At 34.0% G+C, this 21,079-nt stretch overlaps 1 protein-coding gene across 3 annotated transcripts in view; it reads left to right on the top strand.

Moving 5' to 3' along the window:
- The window catches only part of DENND1B (DENN domain containing 1B), a 285,595-nt gene that overhangs the window by 57,415 nt on the left and 207,101 nt on the right, over positions 1-21,079 (top strand). For all 3 annotated transcript variants that reach the window (XM_059413042.1, XM_059413040.1, XM_059413041.1), the window contains exon 3: positions 10,863-10,906. In XM_059413042.1, coding sequence (XP_059269025.1) covers positions 10,863-10,906 — 44 coding nt within the window. The remainder of the gene's footprint in view (positions 1-10,862; positions 10,907-21,079) is intronic.

Genomic DNA, 21,079 nt, shown 5'->3' with positions numbered 1-21,079 from the left:
TTTGAGGGACAAAAGTATTATAAACAGCTATAGCTACAATAATTTGTTAATGGATGCACAGTATAAAAAAGATGTAAAGTGTGACATCAGAAACATAAAATGTGTGTGTCAAGTGAATAAAATGGTAGAGTTTTTGTATATGATTGTTAAAATTTTTCAAGTAAACCTCAATAACCACAAAACAAAAGTCTGTAGTAGATACAAGGTAAAGAGAAGGGAATATACCATTATGGAAAATCACAACAAAAGATAGCAAGAAAGGAAGAAAGGAACTATAAAACAGCCAGAAAATAATCAATAAGATGACAATGTATCCTTATCTATAAATAATTTCTTTAAATGTAAGCAGACTAAGTTGTTCGAAGGCATACAGTGACTGAAAAGATTAAGAAAACAAGACCCAAGTATATACTGTCTATAAGAGACTAACTGCAGCTCAAAGTGAAGTGATGAAAAAAATGAGCAAGTGTAGCTGTATTTGTATCAGACAAGACAGACTAAGTCAAAAGCTGTAACAGGAGAGAAAGAAGGTCATTATATGATGATAAAGGGATCAGTTTGTGGACGGTACAATTGTAAATGTATACACACACACACACACACACACATACACACACACACATACATCTTACATCAGAACATGCAAAGATATCAGGGAAATACTAACAGATCTGAAGGGAGTAATAGATATCAATGTGATAATAGAGAACTTTAATACCTACTTTCAACAATGGGTAAATCATCCAGGTAGAAAATCAATAAAGGAACACTGAACATTGGACTTGAATCATATTTTAGATCAAACAGTCTTAGCAGATAATATACAGAATTTCCATCCAACAGCAGAAGAATACACATTCTTTTCAAGCACACGGGGAAGTCTGTAGGAATAGACTATATATTCATTCACAAAATAGATCTCAATAAATTAAAAAGGATTGAATTATACCAAGTATTTTTTGCATCCACAGTTGTATCAAACTAGAAATTAATAACAAGAGGAAAACTGGAAAATTTTACAATACATGGAAATTATTAATGTACTGCTGAACAACTAATGGGTCAAAAATTAAATCAAAAGGGAAATAAAAAAATACACTGAAACAAACAAAAATGGAAAGAGTATACCAAAAGTCATGGGATGTAGTAAGAGCAGTGCAAAGAGGAAGTTTAAAGCAATAAATGCCTACATTAGGGAAAAGTAAATATCTCAAACTAAGCTTTAAAACTTCAAGAACTAGAAAAAGAACAAAGAAAGGCCAAAATATCAGGGGAAAGGCAATGAAGAATGGAAATAAATGAAATGGAGAATAGAAAAACAATAGAAAAGATCAGCAAAACGAAGAACCATTTTTTTAAAAGATAAATTCACAAAACTTTATTTGGATTTACCAAGAAAAAAAGGGCTTAAATAAATAAAATGATAAATAAGAAAGGAGACATTACAACTGATACCATAGAACTACAAAGGATCATAAAAGACTATCATGAACACTATATGTCGTAATTAGACAACCATTCAAACTCACAACCTGCCATGTCTGAATCAGGAAGAAATAGAAAATCTGAACAGACCAATAATAAGGAGATTTAATCAGTCATAAAAAAGCCTCAACAAAGAAAAACTTAAGACCAGATGACTTTGTGGATGAATTTACTAAACATTTAAGAAGAATTAATGCCAGTTCTTCCAAAAAATTGAAAAGGGGGGAACATTTTCAAACTCGTTTTATAAAGCCAGTGTTAGCCTGATAAAGCCAGAAAAAGCTACAAACAAAAGCCAGAAAAAGCTACTAAAAAAACCCTATAGGCCAATACTCCTGATGAATATAGGTACAAAAATTTTAAACAAAATGTTAGCAAACCAAATTCAGTGTCACACTAAAAGGATCATATATGAGGGAGCTCTCCTCTACTTGCTAGATGGGATGCTGCCTGATTCATGAATCACTTAAACCAGTTAGATCTTGAAATTCAAAAACAAAACAAAACCCATGACCAAGTAAGATTTATTCTGGGATTCAAAGATGGTTCAAGGTGTGAAAATCCGTAAGTGTGATACATCACATTAATAGGATGAAAAATAAAAATCATATCATCTCAATAGATGAGGAAAAGCATTTGATAAAATTTGATATCTTTCATGGTTAAAATTCTCAACAAGTTAGATATAGAATCTAGAACTTACCTAGCATAATAAAGTACACATGTGACAGTCTTACAGCTAATGTCATACTCAGTGGTGAAAAGTTAAAGCTTTCCTTCTGAGATCAGGAACAAGACAAGGAAGCCCACTCTCACCACTCTTATTTAACATAGTACTGGAAGTCCTAGCCAGGGCAGTTAGGCAAGAAAAAGAAATAAAAGTCATACAAATAGGAAAGAAAGAAGCAAAATTGTTTACTGATGACATGATCTTGATACAGAAAATTCTAAAGTCTCCACTGAAAATCTTTTAGAATAAATAAATTCAATAACATTTCAAGATACAAAATCAACATACAAAAATCAGTACATTCCTATATACAAATAATTAGCTGAAAAAGAAGTAACACAATCCCATTTATAATAGCATCAAATACAATAAAATACTTAGGAATGAATTTAATCAAGGAAGTGCAAGATGTGTACAATGAAAACCATGAGGCATTGTGGTGCCTGGATCACTCAGTCAGTTAAGTGCTCTACTCTTGATTTTAGCTCAGGTCATGACCTCAGGGTCGTGAGATTGAACCCTGCCTTGGGGTCCATGGATTTACCAAGAAATCGGGAGAGTCTGCTCTCTTTCCCTCTCCTTTTGCCCCTCCTACTCATGCACTCTCTCTCTTCTTCTCTCTAAAATAAATAAATCTTAAAAAAAACCTGTAAGACATCAATGAAAGAAATTGAAGAAGACAGAAATAAATGGAAAGATATCCCATGATCATGGATTGGAAGAATTACTATTGTTACCATTTTGTTCATATTACAGAAAGCCATTAATAGATTCAGTATAATATTTATCAAAATTCAATGGACTTTTTAAAAACAGAAGTATAAGAACAATCCTGAAACTTATATGGAACCACAAAAGACCCCAAATAGCCAAAAAAATATGAAAGAACAAAACTGGAGGCATCACATTTGCAAATTCCAAATTGTATTGCAAACTATAGTGATCAAAACAGTATAGTATTGTAGTATTGGCAAAAAAACAGGCATGTGGACCAGTGGAACAGAATTCAAGCTCAGAAATAAACCCATACATGTATGATCAACAAATATTTCACAAGGGAGCCAAGAATAATCAATGAGGAAAGGACCGTCTCTTAAATAAATGGTGTTGGGAACACTGGATATTGGTATTCAAATGAATGAAATTGGATCCCTGTTTTACACCAATCACAAACACTTACTTGAAATGGATTAGAACTTAAATATCTGAACCCATAAAACTCTTATAAGAAAATATAGATGATGAGCTCTTTGACATCAGTCTTATCAGTGACATGATATGACACCAGATGCACAGGCAACAAAACAGAAAACAACAAGTGGGACTACATCAAACTAAAAAGCTTCTGCACAGCAAAAGAAACAAGGAAATGAAAAGGCAACCTACAGAATGGGAGAAGATGTTTGAAACCATATACATGTTTTTAGATTCCACATATGAGTGAGATTGTGCAGTATTTGGCTTATATATCTTATATATCTGGTAAGGGGTTAATATACAAAATATATATGGATCCATAGAACTCATAAAATAACAAAAAATCAGATATATAATTCATTTAAAAAATAGGCAGAGGGGGGCCCCTGGGTTGGCTCAGTTAAGTATCTGCCTTTGGCTTAGGTCATGATATTGGGGTCCTAAGATCCAGTCCTGCATCAGGCTCCCTGCTCAGCAGGAAGTTTGCTTCTCCTTCTCCCTCTGCCCCGTGCCCCATTTATGCTTTCTCTCATGCTCTCTCTCAAATGAATAAATAAAAATCTTTTATAAAATAAAAATAAAAAATAGAGGACTTGAATAGACATTTTTCTGAAGAAGAAATACAATGGTTAACAAATATGTGAAAATGTGCTCAACATCACTGTTATGGAAATGCAGATCAAAAACTATATTGACGGGACGCCTGGGTGGCTCAGTTGGTTGGGCAGCTGCCTTCGGCTCAGGTCATGATCCCAGCGTCCTGGGATCGAGTCCCACATCGGGCTCCTTGCTCCGCGGGGAGCCTGCTTCTCCCTCTGATTCTGCCTGCCACTCTCTCTGCCTGTGCTTGCGCTCTCTCTCTCGCTCTCTCTCTCTCTGACAAATAAAATCTAAAAAAAAAAAAAAACATATTGACATATTTATCTTATAATATGTTAAAAAAAGAACAAATGCTGGCAAGGATGTGGATAAAAGGGAACTCTGGCTCACTCTTGGTGGAAATGCAAATTAATATAGCCACCATGGAAAACAGTTTGGAAGTTTCTCAAAAAATTACAAGTATCATTACCATATGATCGCTATGATCCTACTTCTGGGTATATATCAGAAGAAGATGAAATTATTATCTTGAAGAGAGATCTGCACTCCCATGTTCATTGCAGCATTATTCACAGTAGTCAAGATTCGAAGCAACCTAAATGTCTATCAGTGGATGAATGGTTAAAGAAAATGTGAGGTATGTGTATAAGGAAATATTATATATATATTATATACATAATATATACAATGTAATATTATTCAGCCCTAAATTAAAAGAAGAATATCTTGCCATTTACAAAAATATGGAGTGGTCTTAAGGATATGCTCACTGAAATAAGTCAGAGAAAGACAAATACTGTATGATTTCACTCATATGTGAAGTCTAAACACATGAAACTCAAAGAAAGAAAGTAGAATGGTGGTTGCCAGGAGCTGAGGGAGAGATGTTGGTCAAAGGGTACAAACTTTCAGTTACAACATGAGTAAGTTCTAGGGATTTAATGAACAGCACAGTGACTATTGTTAACAATACCATATTGTCGTCTTGAAAGTTTCTATGAGAGTAGTGCTTTAATGTTCTCACCATAACCACAACAAAAACAAAAAATTAGTAATTATACAAGGATTTGTATTGTCTTAACTAACCTTATTATGAACCTTTCACATATTGAATCAAGTTACACACCTTAAACTTATACATTGTTGTAAGTCAATTATCAATAAAGCTGGAAAAAATAATTTTATTTTTTTTAAAAAGATTTATTTATTTATTTATTTGACAGACAGAGATCACAAGTAGGCAGAGAGGCAGGGGGAAAGAGAGGAAGGGAAGCAGGCTCCTTGCTAAGCAGAGAGCCTGATGTGGGGCTCGATACCAGGACCCTGAGATCATGGCCTGAACTGAAGGCAGAGGCTTTAACCCACTGAGCCACCCAGGTGCCCTGGAAAAAATAATTTTAAATGTAATTACCTAACTCCATGCATGCTTTTTAATATTTTTCACATAATACCATATGTAGAAAATGATATTTGCATAGTAAACTTGGGAGCGAAGGAGTGGGCAATAGGGAAGAGAGAATGGAAATTGATTTTACCTTTTTCAGTACCTGACTCTGATCAAGAGACAGTAAACATTTTTATTCATTAGTTTAAGACAGAACTTCAGGCACCTAATTTCATAATTATAAATGCTGCATGTATTGATTTTACCATATTTGTCAGTCCTAGGTCTTACGATATATGCAGTAGATTTTCTACTGAAAATATACTGTTTTAAAATGCATTAGCCTGATTTGGTATAACATTTAGTGGTAATGGATTTTACAGGGGAAAAAACCCACCTCACTTCCTTTTTTATTAGTTTTAAATCAGCAATTCCTATCTATAACAACTCTTCTGTTTTAATTTTCTTTCCATCACACATGACTGACAAAAACCTCAACCACCTTGACTGAATCTTTCAATTATCTTTTACCTAAGCTGTTGGATGATGCTAGGGAAATAGCACATTGTTGCCATTAAATACTAGGTTGGATACCTACCAAATCTGATACTTAACAGTGCCTGAAACAGTCACACTTCTTCCATCAGCCACCAGCAACTTCTCTCTTAAGCAGAGAGCTTTTCTCATACTTCACAGAAAATAATTAGCAATTTTTACACAAAACTTTTGCTTTTGCACCAACAGTTCTAAAATCTCCTTGGATTCAGATTTTCTCTCTTTTTTTTTAACAATGGAAACCATTCTCCAGCTTCCTTCCAAGGTCATCTCATTGATTTGATCAGCTTGCCATTCTTCCCGCCTTCTCAGAGATACCATCTCTTTTTTCTTGGGCTCTCTGCTGGCTCATTAATTCCTGTTATCATTTAAACTTATTTAAGTCCGCATCATACTAAAAGAAAACAAATCTATATAGCTTCATCTTTCTCTCCTCCTACCTTTATTTTCTTCTTCCTTGTACAGTGTTTGTTTAGAAGTTCTCTCCATACACTCAGCCTGCTCATTCTCGTTCATTCTCACTGCATGATCCCAGGGCTGCCTTCTGCTTCCCATCATTTCACAGAAGCTCATTTTATTGTGGCTTTATGCTTTACATCTAGTTGCCATTTTTTAGTAATCACTTTGCTTAATATTTTGCCACATTTGAGAATATTTTAGATGTACCCTTTCCCCTTGACTTTCATAACAACATACACTCTAGCTGTATTCTTTGTACATTTACAGTTTTTTTCTCATTTGGTTTATGTCATCATCTGCTTTAATTGCTTTCTAGGATACCCAGGATACATTTTAAACTCTAGTCTGTCCCCTACCTCTCCAGTTTTATCCCTTGAGATTCTCTCCCTTGCACTCTACATTTGGGATGTATTACCTTTTTTTTTCCCACCAGTTTTTTCAGTTTCTAGATTGTATTGTGCTTTCTATTATTTTCCAAGACATCATATTATTTTTCCAGTCTGGAATGTTCTCCCTTGCCCATGTTAGAACTCAGATCATCCTTTGCGTGTCTGACATGTTAGTTTGCATGTACTTTCCTTCCTAAGTAGTTCAGTGACTTTAAATTAGATTTCCATATGTTGTAGTGTAGTATCCTGTACATTTAGTGTAACAGTCATTAAATTTTATTGCATTATATGTTTTGGATACTTTCTTTTCTATAAATTGTAGAGATCTTACTTTGTTTATTTCATCCTTATATCTCCATAGGCGGAAGAATAAAATTGCATATTTTCCTTAACAAGTCTTGCTTGTTTACATTAAAGAGACGTCACCATTCCTTCATTCAGAACATTTTTTGAAATTATTAGGCCAGTGAATTTTTAAGTTGAGCCCAAGTATTTCTACAGGATACCTTGTTTAAAACAATAGTTTGTATAAAAGTGGAGAGCTCTTTCCTCATGTGTGTTACAGGACTTTGGAGTTCAGGGACTTATTCTATTTCTTTAGTGCTGTATAGAGTTTTGAATGGAATAAATTGAACTTAAATGGGACAGAGAAAGGTATTGATTCTGGAAATTATTTAAAGTAGCTGCTTTTGGGGTTCAGTCAGTTAAGTGTCTGACTCAGGTTGTAATCTTGGGGTCCTGGAATCGAGGCCCTCTCTGTGCTCATAGGAAGTCTGTTTGGCCCTCTCCTGCTATCCTTCCCCAACTTGTGCATGCTCCCTTGCTTTCTCTCAAATAAACAAATGAAATATAAATAAAACAAAATAGGTGCTCTTTAGATCTCAACGAAGAAATTTCTGGTCTCTCACGTTGACTAGCCTTAGTATAACTAAGACAAACTCCTTCTTGTTCTGGCCCTTGGTTTTCTCCTTCATAAGATTCTGATTCTGCAAGGTAGGTAAATCAAACACTGAAAGCTATAATCCATCATATTACTTACTAATATATAGTCTGCCTTTCAGAAGTGTATAGTCTCTGAACTGTGATTTACGAATATGTAATTTTAAAGATTCATCTATGAATTCCCCAGAATTCAGTAAATGGTATTCATTTACGCAAATTAAAAAGTTTGCCTTCCATTTTTTTTTTTAAAGATTTTTATTTATTTGACAGAGATCACAAGTAGGCAGAGAGAGAGAGGAGGAAGCAGGCTTCCTGCTGAGCAGGGCTCAATCCCAGGACCCTGGAATCATGACCTGAGTAGAAGGCAGAGGCTTTAACCCTCTGAGCCACCCCAGGTGCCCCTGCCTTCCACTTTTTAATAATGTAGTTGAATCACACTAGTATTTTAAGTTGTTTTAATTCTTGATTTCTGTGAAGGGCTGAAAAATATGAAAGAACTGATAGCAAAGGGGAAAAAATTGCTGAATTTATCTCACTTTACATTAAAAAAAAAGTCATGGATTTGGAATACTTGTGATGGTGATGCACAAATAATATTTTAAATATTTTTATTCCAAATTTACTGATTTAATAAAAATTTTTGTATTTTCCTTTCTATACTCTAACATCTGTTATTAAAATAAGAGACTAACTACATTTGTGTGCAAATCAAGTCATGCATTCTTCCAATCACATTTATTTGGTTTCTAGATTGTTGGTGGCAAAAGTTGCTATAAAATTAAGATATGGAGTCTCCCTTGAATTACTAGTAGACATTGGTAAGAAAAGAAGCCTAGTGTACATGGGGCCTCACCAGTAACCGTGATTTCTGCCAGCGGTTCTCATCCTTTCATCCATAAAATAAGCAGAAAATCGACCTAACATTGCCTGATCAGATCTGATATCTAGAAAGTAATCCTCAGGGAATAGAAGATTCAGCCTTTGTGCATACATTTGAGAATTAGGTTATTTCTTTTTCAGAGCCATTTTTTTTCTTCCTTTGCAGTACTTGTGAAAGGTTTCTACAGAGATGTGTCAGATATGGTATAAATCTAACAATACAGGCAGTAACTAAGTTAATCCATTTCAAAATATGGATTCACATTACAATAAATGTTTGAGTGCTGAAGTGGAAATTTCATTTAATGAAAAGAAATAGGATATTTTTCACTAAATAATTAAACCAGTAGATGCTGTTTTCATTAATTCACCTGTTACTTCTTTCTGTGAAAGAATAGGCAATACAGAAAAAATCCCCCAGTATAATAGAGGATGAGAAAAAGTGAGTTAGCAAAACGTACTTGGGAAAATGCTATGAACAGTAGGGGCAAACCATTGTCTGTACAAGGTACACGTTCTGGTTTTAAAACGTATGTGTAAGAAATTTGTCACAAACATTTTCTTAAATGACAGCTGTAAAATTGAGGTTGTTCAAAAGGGGTGTTTTAAATATTCATGCCGAAACTCTTTAACTCCATTATGTATAGGCGAGAGCTATTCTGCATTTCTGTATAATTGATTTGGTTATATGGCCATTAGTGTATTAACTTTATCAAAATAATAACACTATTTCATGAAGATTCCATCACTTAACTTTTGTTTTATGCAATTCAAATCTTAATACTATCATGGGGGTAAAACTGACTCACACATACATATTTTCCAACATAACACATGTTCTTCACTCATACATACATATTTTCCAAAATAATCTTCCATGTCTCGAGTAATTTTTGGTGACCCATAATACATGTCATTCATTTTAGAATTTTACAGTTTGTTTTACATGAAGAGATAATCATTTAATATTATCTGTGTAAATTTGAAATCATAATTTTTATATAAGATGTTTTAAATGATTTCTAATTTGTATTGTCTTACATAGAAACCTTCTATTCTTTACTAAATAAAAAAGGTTAATTATATAGAGTATGCTTTTTTTCTTTTTAATTTAAAATAATTGAAAAAATTCCTTTGAACTTAAGTAATACAGCAAGAGGAGATAGTTCATACTAAAAATGTTGCTAGGTAATTATTGAGTTTTGGAATTCAAAACTTGAAATTGTGCATTCTTGGACTGTTTTTATAAAAGCAATACAGAATAGTGGAAATAATGGAGTAGAACTTATTGTGAACATAAATGGTCTACCCTTTTTACTTGGCGTAGAATTTAAATCCTGTTGTATCTTTGGTACTTGTTACTTTTACTATCTTGAGCTTGTAAAGTCTCGTTCAGAAGTAATATTATCCTTTTTTAAAGCACAAGTACAGATGTTCAGAAGTTTGACACAATTAAAAAATGAATGTACAACCAAAATATTTACTAGTGCTACTTAAAAAGACTTATTTTTAATATGCTAAGTAGAATAGAAATAATGGGAGAATTGATGAAAATGAAAAACCAGTGAGAATATTTATAAAGCAACATTGGTTTATGTATATGAATAACTAGATATATTAGAAAAATTTATTTAAAATGCCCTGCAAATATCACTTGTATTTTAAGTAAGCTTGATACCTTATAACTACTGCCTTATATCTATTATTTTATAAAAGCCTTCATAGAGTTGCAAATATAGGATTTCAAAAGTGAATTTGATATAAAGCAAGCATTATTACAGTGTTCATAAATATTTAGGATTTTAAATGGAAATTTAAAATGATATAGTTTAGTCTAATTTTTAAAAACTGTAATACATGTTAAATTTTTAAAAACTATAATTGCATGTTTGCCACATTTATATTTTTCTTTTCAAATTAAAACCAATATGTCAAGTGTAGTTAAATCTTAAAATTTGTATTTCAGAATCTTAAAATATAAAGTATATAAATAGAAAAGTGAGTTGTGAAAAGAAATAATGAGTTTTAATAATCTAAGTTATTAATTTTATTTTTCCTATTTCCAAAGATCATTAAAATGCTTAAAAGATCAAAATGCTTTATTTTTAACTTCTTCAACTGTAAATGTTTAAAGAGAAATTTAAAAATCATTTAAAAAGTAGCTCTAACAATGTCTTAACAAGAAGTTGGTGTAAATGTGCTCTTTTGCCTCTGTTTAATGCTGTGTGTCAATTATTTACAGATCCGGTGGTATTGTGGAAATTCCCGGAGGACTTTGGTGATCAGGTTGGAACCACATAATTTTTAAAAATCATTTATAACTAGAGTACTATTATTATTACTACTGTTAACTTCAGCAACTACTACTATACATGAATTGCTATTAAGTGTTTTCTCTTGACCAATTGTGAGGATAAAGATCATCAGGTGTGCAGAATATATATGGAAAATCTTTTAAAGTTTCCAAATGGATGGATGATGAGGAAGCCCTTTCATCAAAACTAATAAGAACCGAATGTTTACAGTTTCAACCTATTTTTGCTCTTTTTTAATCTATCCCTGGAATATATTTGGAAACACTTAAAAATTTTTCCCATCAAAAAAACTTGACAATACCATACTTTGTTGAATACCCTCTTACTATTACTGTCTACTTGAAGTAGTAACTGCTGTAAATAAGTGATTAGTTCTCTCCTTTTACAATGTTGTCTGAATCATTTACATATATGTTGAATTGATATTTTCTTTTTTTATGTAATTCATACCTATAGCTTTACTTTCTTAAAAGAAAATGAGACTTCAGAATGAGTTTATTCCATTTGTATTTATTTATTTATTTTTTATTTTAATTTTTTTTAAAAGATTTTATTTCTTTATTTGACAGAGATCACAAGTAGGTGGAGAGGCAGGCAGAGAGAGAGGAGGAAGCAGGCTCCCCGCTGAGCAGAGAGCCCAATGCAGGGGCTCGATCCCAGAACCCTGGGATCATGACCTGAGCTGAAGGCAGAGGATTTAATCCACTGAGCCACCCAGGCGCCCTCCATTTGTACTTTAAATTGTAGTCTTTGATAGTCCTTTAAGTATTTAGTATGACCAAAATTATGAATTATTTTGACATGGTATATGTAAATAGAAAAATCTTTTAAAATTTTATATTATAGATTTATCATTTTGAAATTAATTATGTAATATATGGTTAAAACACAGATTTCAATTTTTATGGAAATCTGATGAACATATTCTTATTTTTTTTTTGCCTGCATAATAAGGGTATAAAACAGTCTTGTCACTGTTAAAATTTAAAAATGTACTAGGATAAGCTTAACTGTTAAGTTCACAGATATGATTCTTAAAATTCTCATAATTTATAAGTTGAAAGCTGACAAAAGTATTTGTTTAAAGCAGTTCATTCAGAAATAAGTATACAGAAGAATATTCGTTTAGGAGTTCATTCACAGATAAGTATACAGACAAGTGATTTTGATGTGTAGAAGGATAACTTTTTATGTGTGAAAATCTATACTAAGACTAGGAAGTTACACTGAAAAAAATCAGTAAATGGGTATGTTAAATATTAACTGAATCTAATGCAATCTTGGACTCTTTCTCACATAAAAAGAGAGATATGCACTTAATTTGTTTTTAGTTCTCTAGAGAAAGAATAGATTTATAAATATCTTAAGTATGCAAAAGAAGTCCCCAGTGAAGACAGGTTTTGGCTATATGATGTGTAATTGGGTTTGTTTTCAAGTAATGTGTAGTTAGGTTAGAGCCTTACTGACTCATTTTAGCACTTTGAAATACTATTCTTCTGGTATTCTTGATTCTTCCTTGTCCACTTATCCAAGAACAAACCTCCTGTCCAGGTTATGCTTTCTTTTCTTTTTTTTTTTTTTTTTTTTAAATTTTCTATCTCTTAAACTGCCCCTGAGAATTCCTAAGAAATCTAAGACTCCTCACTTTGGGTTTCACATAAGGGCGATCATGTACTTGAGTTCAGCTACAGTAAATTTTTCAGTGAGACCAACTATCATTGTCCCTCTTTGTGACTGATAAACTGGTGATAGAAATTTTTTAGTTGGGGCTGAAATGTTTTGTTTCCCAAAATTCGTGACACTAGTGGAACATTAATAAGCCTTTACATACCTAGTAAATTGCAAAAGCAGTTAACTGGGTAATGGTGATGAATGTCCAGAATTCCAGTTCATGCCAATTCTTACACATTTTTTTGAAGGTTAGGACTGAAAGGACCATTAGATACCATTTTGTTTAAATACTTCACATTGTATCTGGAGAAACCAAACTTTATGTAGGAATCTATGCAAGGGCCTTGAAGAATGGTTTTCCTATATGCTTTTAAGTGAATATTCTGAGTACTGCACGTGATTCAAGTACTCTGTATTTCTCATCTTTTTTTACCACGTACTGTTGTACACTGATTCTTGCTACACTGCCTTTTCACTGGATCTGAGACTTGCTTCAGTAATAATAATTATTAAAAAGCTCTTTATTTAGCTCTTACCCTGCACTGGGCAGTATTCTGTGTGCTTTATGTGCATAATTCATTTGTCTTCAGACCCGCCCAGTACTGCTAGGAAATAGTATCTTCCCCCAAAGTGAGGGTTAAGAAACTTGCCTGAGATCGGGCTGCTTATCAGAGGCAGAGCTAAGATTTGAAGGCAAGTTTGTCTAACTCAAAACCATGTGCTATTTATTAGCAATGAAGCTATTTTCTTTCTGCTTGGATTGCTTACCCAGATCCTACTCAGTTATTTTATTTTAGCTCTTATAAAAATAGTTTATCATAACAGTTCTTTCCCCCTCATTATCTTTAAAATTTGAAATCATTGTGTTATTTAATCCAAAGAAATCAATTCATTACCCTTTGTTCTACTACATGGAGTTGTTGATTTGTCATAATCATTGATTTATTACAGGCTCCTCGGGTGTGTCTTCCTTCTTTAGTTGGAAGAACCAGTGGGACAGTTCAAAGTCACATTTCAGGGGCTATAATTCGATTTTTTCAGGGGTACAGTGGAGAATTTTCTATAGGGAAATAGGAAATGAAACTGTAAATGTAAGTGGAGCCGGGTTTTGGTTACATTAAAGGCCTTGCTAAAGAGTTAGTCCTTCAGATGAACTTGAGGAGAGTGTGGTCTGGCAAGATACGTGTGTTAGTAGTCGGGAAGAGATTTCCATACAGATTTGTTGTGGGAGAAACCGGAAACATGGAAATTAGTTGGCTATTGCAGTAGTTCAGCTAAGGGCATCAGAAGGTTCTGAAAGGGTTAGTTACTTTAGGAGTGAAAATGAAGATGAGCGTAAGGGGGAAGGGGGATAGCGGTTGCATGCAGAGGTGCTCTGTGGGGCACAGGGTAGAGAGGATGAATTCGATTTTTGTCACTCCAAGAAATGTTGACTTATCTTTGTGTAGGGGGTGGATGGGACTCTGGGGATTGGAGAAGAATGGAGAAGTGTTACAGCCTGAGGAAATACAAAGCTGGGAGTGAAGTTGAGGATTGCTAAACACACTGAGTTGATGTCAGGTTTATGTTTTGAAAATACATTGAGGGCTGTCTCTGGCTGAGAAGATTAATGCAGACCAAGTCTTCCCATCCATGCCACTGATAGTCACAGTATCCCTTCACACAGTTGTGAGAGGTTCACAGCCTCTGTATAAAAGGAGTAATTCTGTTTCTTTTTGCTGCTATCAAGATAATCTCTCCATTGCCCTTAGTTCTCTATTGTTCACATTTATACTTAATGGCTTGAGGCTGTTTTTCAGAATGCTTGATCCCACCCCCAACTCTCTGCTTGCCATTTTCATGGTTCATGTTTCTGTAGCATTTGCTGCTTGCATATAGCACGCCCACTTTGGACCATGGTTTCTCCATGTTTCCTGAGTGAGAGGAATCAATCTTTGTGAGAAAAGTATACTTTTAGAGAGGGATCAGAAATAAAATCTTGTAACTGTTGGAATCAAACAGATGTGTGTTTGGATACTGGTTCTGTATTTATAGATTGTGTGAAGTGTTGCTTTAGATAGGGACTTAATCTCTCGTAGTTACTCATTTACAAAATGGGACTGATTTTACTGATCTGACAGAATACAGTGAGAATGAAATGAGGTCGAGTCTATAAAGCACTCAGCACCATGCCTGGCATGTGAAAAACACTCTGTAAGTAGGAACCAATAGTTTTGTTAAAATATTGCAAGGCCGAATGTTTACCAATTTATTATGAGGCTTAGATAAAATTGCTTTATGTAGAATATCATTTTTATAGGTGAATAACAAGTTTGAGAATTTTGCTACTTTATAGAACTTCAGGAAGATTTGTAATTTAATGGCATAGGAGGTAGTAATATGTAAAAATTCTTCTCTAATGTGTGCTTTCTGACTTTTCTGAAATTTCTGTGCCATTAATTGATGACTATAGTGGGTATCTGCTGTTTAACTGGCAAAACTGTTACTTTTTAGTTATTTTTTTTTTTCATGAAATCTTAAACTGTGTTTAAGATTTCTTTTTATCAGGATGGCTATCAGCAGAAGTCACAGGACCGTGGAGCTGTGGTCTTTTAGTAATGGCCAAGACGTCATTTGGATAGGAAAGAAGGTTATGAAGACCTTACCCCAGGTCATACATCCTATTTACTTTCAGTCTTGAGTACTTTTCCTATTTTCACACAAACTGCAGTCTTTTCATGCTTCTGGGCCATTTCTTATGTCTCAGATACCCTTTTTCCATTTCTCTGATGTACTCTCTCCATAATGCAAATGAAATGTTTAATCTGCTGTGATATTTTGAAGCATTCCTCTTTTTGCGATTCAGACTCATTTTTGTATTAGTGTGCCTGCCATGTTAAATGAGTAACCTGGAGTAGTTGTTCTTGGGTGTCTTATTTCAGTGAATGTTCCCACATAACCTTCTTTTCCAAGTCAAGGACTCTTGTGCATTTATATTTACTTCTCTGTCCCTCATGCAATTGCTATTCCCAATCTGTCCTCAGATCCTAATTCTCGTGCCTCTTTTATGTCTTGCCAGTCTCTCCACTTCTCTTTAGTTCTAGGATCCTTTCCTTAATTCCTATTTTCCTAACTCTTCTGTTTTTCTGCCTATTTAATTTATCCTCCACAGTGTAGCTAAAATGATCTAAAAGACAATGGATTGATCTCTCTAAAACACAAATACTGCTGCTCCAATCACTAGTGTCATTAGTTTCTTGATATGCTGGGTACTTTCCAGGTACTTGGTCTGTATTAGCTCATTGAATCCTAATAATGCCTCTAGGAAGTGAAGGGACTACTATAGTTCCCATTTTACAGATAAACAGAACTACAAAGTACTTAATTAACATGGCAAAAGTCACACAGTTAATAAGTAATGAGCCATTATTCCAAGCCAGACACTGACTCCAGAACTTCTAGTCCTGAAGACTCATTTAAACTTACTACTTCCCATTGATGCCTTTAAGATAAGGTTCAATTTCTCAACGTGATCAAGCTCCTTGTTTCAAGTCTTTTGTTTGCATCTTTAGCCTCCTCTTTCTCGGTATCCCTTTCCATTCTCCAGTAAAGAAATGGTCTATATTTTGTAGTGAACATTATTTTCTCTTCTGTACCATTTATTTATCTTCTGTCTTTGAACATGTGAGTCTCTCTGTCTGAAATGCTAATCTTCTACTTGCTCTCCCTTTTGCCAGTTTTTCTAGTCTTGGCTTAGAGGTCATTTCCTCCAAGAAGCCTTTTCTTGATGTCACAGGTCTAGAATGAAAGCACCTCCTGGAGTTCCCTCGGCATTTATGCTTCCCAAATAATGCCACTTATAAGATCTGTCATTTTCCTTATTTTCTATTTATCCCATTAGACTAAATGTCTCTGAGACTAGTATTAAAGAATAATTTTTAAAAGAAGATATAATCATGACTCTAATGCAAATGTAACATTTAATTTTGAAGTTTTTTTAGAACTGATGAGAGTGTGAGTAAAATGTTGCATCGTATTCAAAGGAGAGCTCAAAGTAGCAGAATTGTATGGATAAATTGGGAATGCTGTAATAAATTTACAAATAGACATAGAAGTGGCTTTGTCCACATGGGGAGGGGTGAGGGAGGAGGGCATTCAGTTATCCCTCTATGAGACATGTCTGTGGACAAATATTATTTGCATTGCTACCATTTACAGAGTTGTAAAATAGCTTCAAGACCATGAAAGTCTCAGAGCCCCTGGAAGAGTATTAGGGAATGTCTTATTTCCCAATGAAAACAACCAGTAATCTTTTGGTTCAGTTCAATCTTTCACAATTTTTTCCTATAGTCTTCTTCTTCCTTTGACAAGTATAATAATTTTAGAGAAGATTATTCTAGAAAACAAAGTAAATCATGTCCCTAAAAGTTTGGCCTGAGTATTTACAAGGGTGCAGCAAGGGAGTTACAAGCCTTCATGAATTTACTTTACACACCTAGAACCATGTAGTGTAGAATAATTGCTATGTCTACAAAACTGACTTTTTTTTCTGAGAAAGTTTTCGTAAGGAATTTCAGATTAGATTTTTCAAACTTCTCTTATTTATTATCCCAAAGCTAGGAAACTAGGTCCACACAAATGTCTTTCCCAGATTTTATGTATACTGTCTATAACTTTGGTTAATTCTTCTCTTCTCAAGATTCACAAAATTTGCTAAGATTCCTGTTCTGTGAGGAAGGGACCCTCTTTAACATGTTCAAGTTTAGACCCTGTGAGCCAGGCATAGGCCACCTTATCTGGGATGACTCTGTAGGCTCCATAAGTATAGCCAAACCTTTGTTTCTTAAAAGTGCCTTGCCATGGCTGATTAAACAAGCATCTTTCTAAAAAATGACACTTTAAGATGATGGTTGTGCCATCAATATTCCAGTTATATACTGGTAAAATGAAAGAATTATCGAATTTGTTCAAAAAACAGTATTGGTATGAAAAAATGAAGGGACTTAGGAACTGAGTTTCTGAATTCAGGGATGGAGGGAATCAGTAGGAGTTAAATGTGATTTTAAAAATATTTCAGTTTATAGAAGCAGAGTTTACTAAATTGTTGTAGGTCACAGTGTAGGTAGAGGAGGGAGGGCTTCTTTATATGTCCAAAAAATAGATCATTAAAACAGCATCAATAATATTTCAGGCAATGAAATTTCTCTCATTATTATTTAATACAATGCAATTAATTATTGTTTTGCTAGATTTTACCTTAACCCTCTCATGAAGCTTTCTGCTTCTTGACTAAGACAAGTCTTGGAAGTTTGGCCTTAGTCCACTGGAATGGACTGAACGTTATCTAAGTGGTACCACTTCAGAAGATGCCCCCAGTCCTCTATTCTTTGAAGTGTCGGTAATTTGAAATACCTGCTACAACCTTTTTCCAAGGCTCTGAGACTGACTGACTTTGTTGAAAACACAAACCCTGGCCTGTAGGTTATAGCAGAGCCTTTAGGCAATCATCAGAAATAAAACTAAACTACTGTAGATGATAGAGGCTTAATGGTTATGGTTAATTTATTACCAATAATTTTCAAATGTGAAAGGTCTGGGGAGGATGGGCAACATAGATGGAGATTAAGAGGTACAGCCTATCAGTTGCAAGATAAATAAGTCACAAGGATGAAAAGTACAGATAAAGGAATATGGTCAGTAATATTGTATTAATGTATGGTGACAGATGATAATTGCCCTGCTTATGGTGAGCATTGCATAATGTATCGAATTGTTGAATTCCTGAAGCAAATTCACTGTGTTGAATACCTGAAGCAAATACAACATTGTCCGTCAATTATAGTTTGCTAAAAAGCCAAACCTAACCAAACCAAACCAAAACAAAACAAAAAACCCCAAAACAAAACCCAAAAGCAAATGTGAAAGGTCTGGTAAGGGTTCATAATAAAAATAAAATATGAAAAAGAAAATTTGATTGTTTCTGTTGTATGAGGAAAATAATGAAGCTGCTCAAAAAGTTGTTAGAGAAAATGTCTCAAAGAGCAAGGAGTATGACTTCTTTCTTTCTTTCTTTCTTCTTCTTCTTCTTCTAGAGAAAATGTCTCAAAGAGCAAGGAGTATGACTATTTTCTTTCTTTCTTTCTTTCTTCTTCTTCTTCTTCTTCTTCTTCTTCTTTTTTTTTTTTTTAAGATTTTATTTATTTGACAGGGAGAGAGAGAGCACAAGCAGGAGGAATGGCAGAGGGAGAGGGAGAAGCAGGTTCCCCAATGAGCAGGGAGCTCGTTAGTGGGACTTGTCCCAGGACTCTTGAGATCATGACCCGAGCTGAGGGCTAGTGTTCAACCAACTGAGCCACCCACGCTCCCAACACTGTTTTCAAAGGATTTGAAGTTGTATCTGATTTATAAAAGTGATCGAATAAAATTTGAGAAAATTTGAGGAAAATCTTGAGATACAGCATACAATAATTCTGAGACATAATATAGCAAGAATATACCAAGAATATCAAGTAAAGAGATTGAGGATGTCTGGAGTAGGGCCTAGATAAATATATTTTGTAGAACTTTATGGGTAAGTCTGATGTACATACCCAGTTGAGAACCACTGTCCTATAAGATGCCAGGGATTTAAAATAAAGAGGTAAAGGTTATGACCAAGTAAAGATTTTAAATAATAACAAATTATAACTGGCAATATTATATTATTATTGTCTAATATTGTCTAATATCATTGAGCAACGTACTGCCCAGGGCTCTAATAAATATAAGAAAACCTAGCAACTATTTCATAAGAGATTTGATCATTGTCTTATGGAGAATAAAACATATTGTGGACAGCAAGGACACTGGGGTATCTCTAGGGACTTCCTATATGGCATAAGATTTCTGAAATACTTATATTCATATTCATAAAATTTACACATACACAAGTTCACCCTAAGGCAGGCTGAGCATCTCTTCTCATTTTTCAGCTTTTTGTGTGCAGCTTTTATAATAATAATATATCAAACAAACCAAATTATTTCTAGCATCTCGTTTTATAAGATAAGAGAAAATATCTCTGTGCTTTTCAAGGAACTGCTAGGAAATCTCCAAGATAATTTTAGTTATAAAAACATATCATGGAAGTTTTTGACTTTTTCTATATTCAGAGTCTGAGTTTGGGAAGGCAAAATTTAAAAAATTGTTAGAAGATTTGAATGTTTAAGTAAGATTAACATTTGGTTATATGGTTATATGTTTAATCAAGGTGACAATGAAATATTTAAAATAAATATGTTCAGGAACACTATTGAATAGTTCTTTCATAAATGAACTTTTTTTTAAACTTTTCCCCCCCTTAAATAATAAAAGACATAACATAGTGAACTCAGTATTAAGTGCAGAAATTACTCTGTTAACACACAGAATTTCAGTTATCTGAGAGACACACAGAGGTTAAGAATAGCTTTTTACATTGTCGACAAAGGCATTAATCAATAATCCAAGGAAACAAGCCCATCAAAGTTGAGTGAATTTTAACGATTTTCATAGCTTCTTTTCAGAGTCAGGTGTTATCATAAAAGACAAAAGTTACATTATTTCAAGTTTTGTTTCATTATGCCCTCTCATATTTAAAAACAAACTGACATTTTTCAACATATTTCAGAGATGTGCAAGGCCACACTAATTTCATCATTGTCATCACCATATTTATGTTGTCTTAACATGCAGTGCATCCATGATTGCTGTTCTCAAATGTATTCATATATCTGTTAAAAATTTATCAATTTTGGGACACCTGGGTAACTCAGTAGGTTAAGCAGCTGCCTTCGGCTCAGGTCATGATCCCAGGGTGGTGGGACAAGCCCTGCATTGGGCTACCTGCTCAGCGAAGTCCCTGGTTCTTTCTCTGTCTCTGTCTGCTGCTCTGCCTACTTCTGCTCTCTCTCTCTGTCAAATAAGTAAATACAATCTTTAACAAAAATTTATCAGTTTTAATTTCTAATGCAATAAGTTTCAGTATTCAATAATACATGATTATTTAAACAGTAGCTCTTCAGCATCCTTAACTTCCAGGAACACAAAGATTTTTTAAAAAGCCCAAGAATTGCTGTTCTTAGGACAAAACTATTCTTTGAAAATAAAAGTATATACACCGTTATATTTATCCAGTGCTGTTGTCCCTATTGTAGTCTTGACCAGTCAATTACAACTTTGTTGTTGTTGTATGCTACAACTGAATTATATGGTTTTTAAAAAAATTTTTTTAATTTTTTGTTTTTTATAAACATATATTTTTATCCCCAGGGGTACAGGTCTATGAATCGCCGGGTTTACACACTTCACAGCACTCACCAAAGCACATACCCTCCCCAATGTCCATAATCCCACCCCCTTCTCCCAACTCCCCTCCCCCCAGCAACCCTCAGTTTGTTTTGTGAGATTAAGAGTCACTTATGGTTTGTCTCCCTCCCAATCCCATCTTGTTTCATTTATTCTTCTCCTACCCACT

The sequence above is a fragment of the Mustela nigripes genome, chromosome 10 (genome assembly GCF_022355385.1).
Source record: "Mustela nigripes isolate SB6536 chromosome 10, MUSNIG.SB6536, whole genome shotgun sequence".
In the NCBI taxonomy this organism is placed as follows: Eukaryota; Metazoa; Chordata; class Mammalia; order Carnivora; family Mustelidae; genus Mustela; species Mustela nigripes.
Note: the sequence above shows the minus strand (reverse complement) of the source record. Positions and strands in the feature narration are given on the sequence as shown.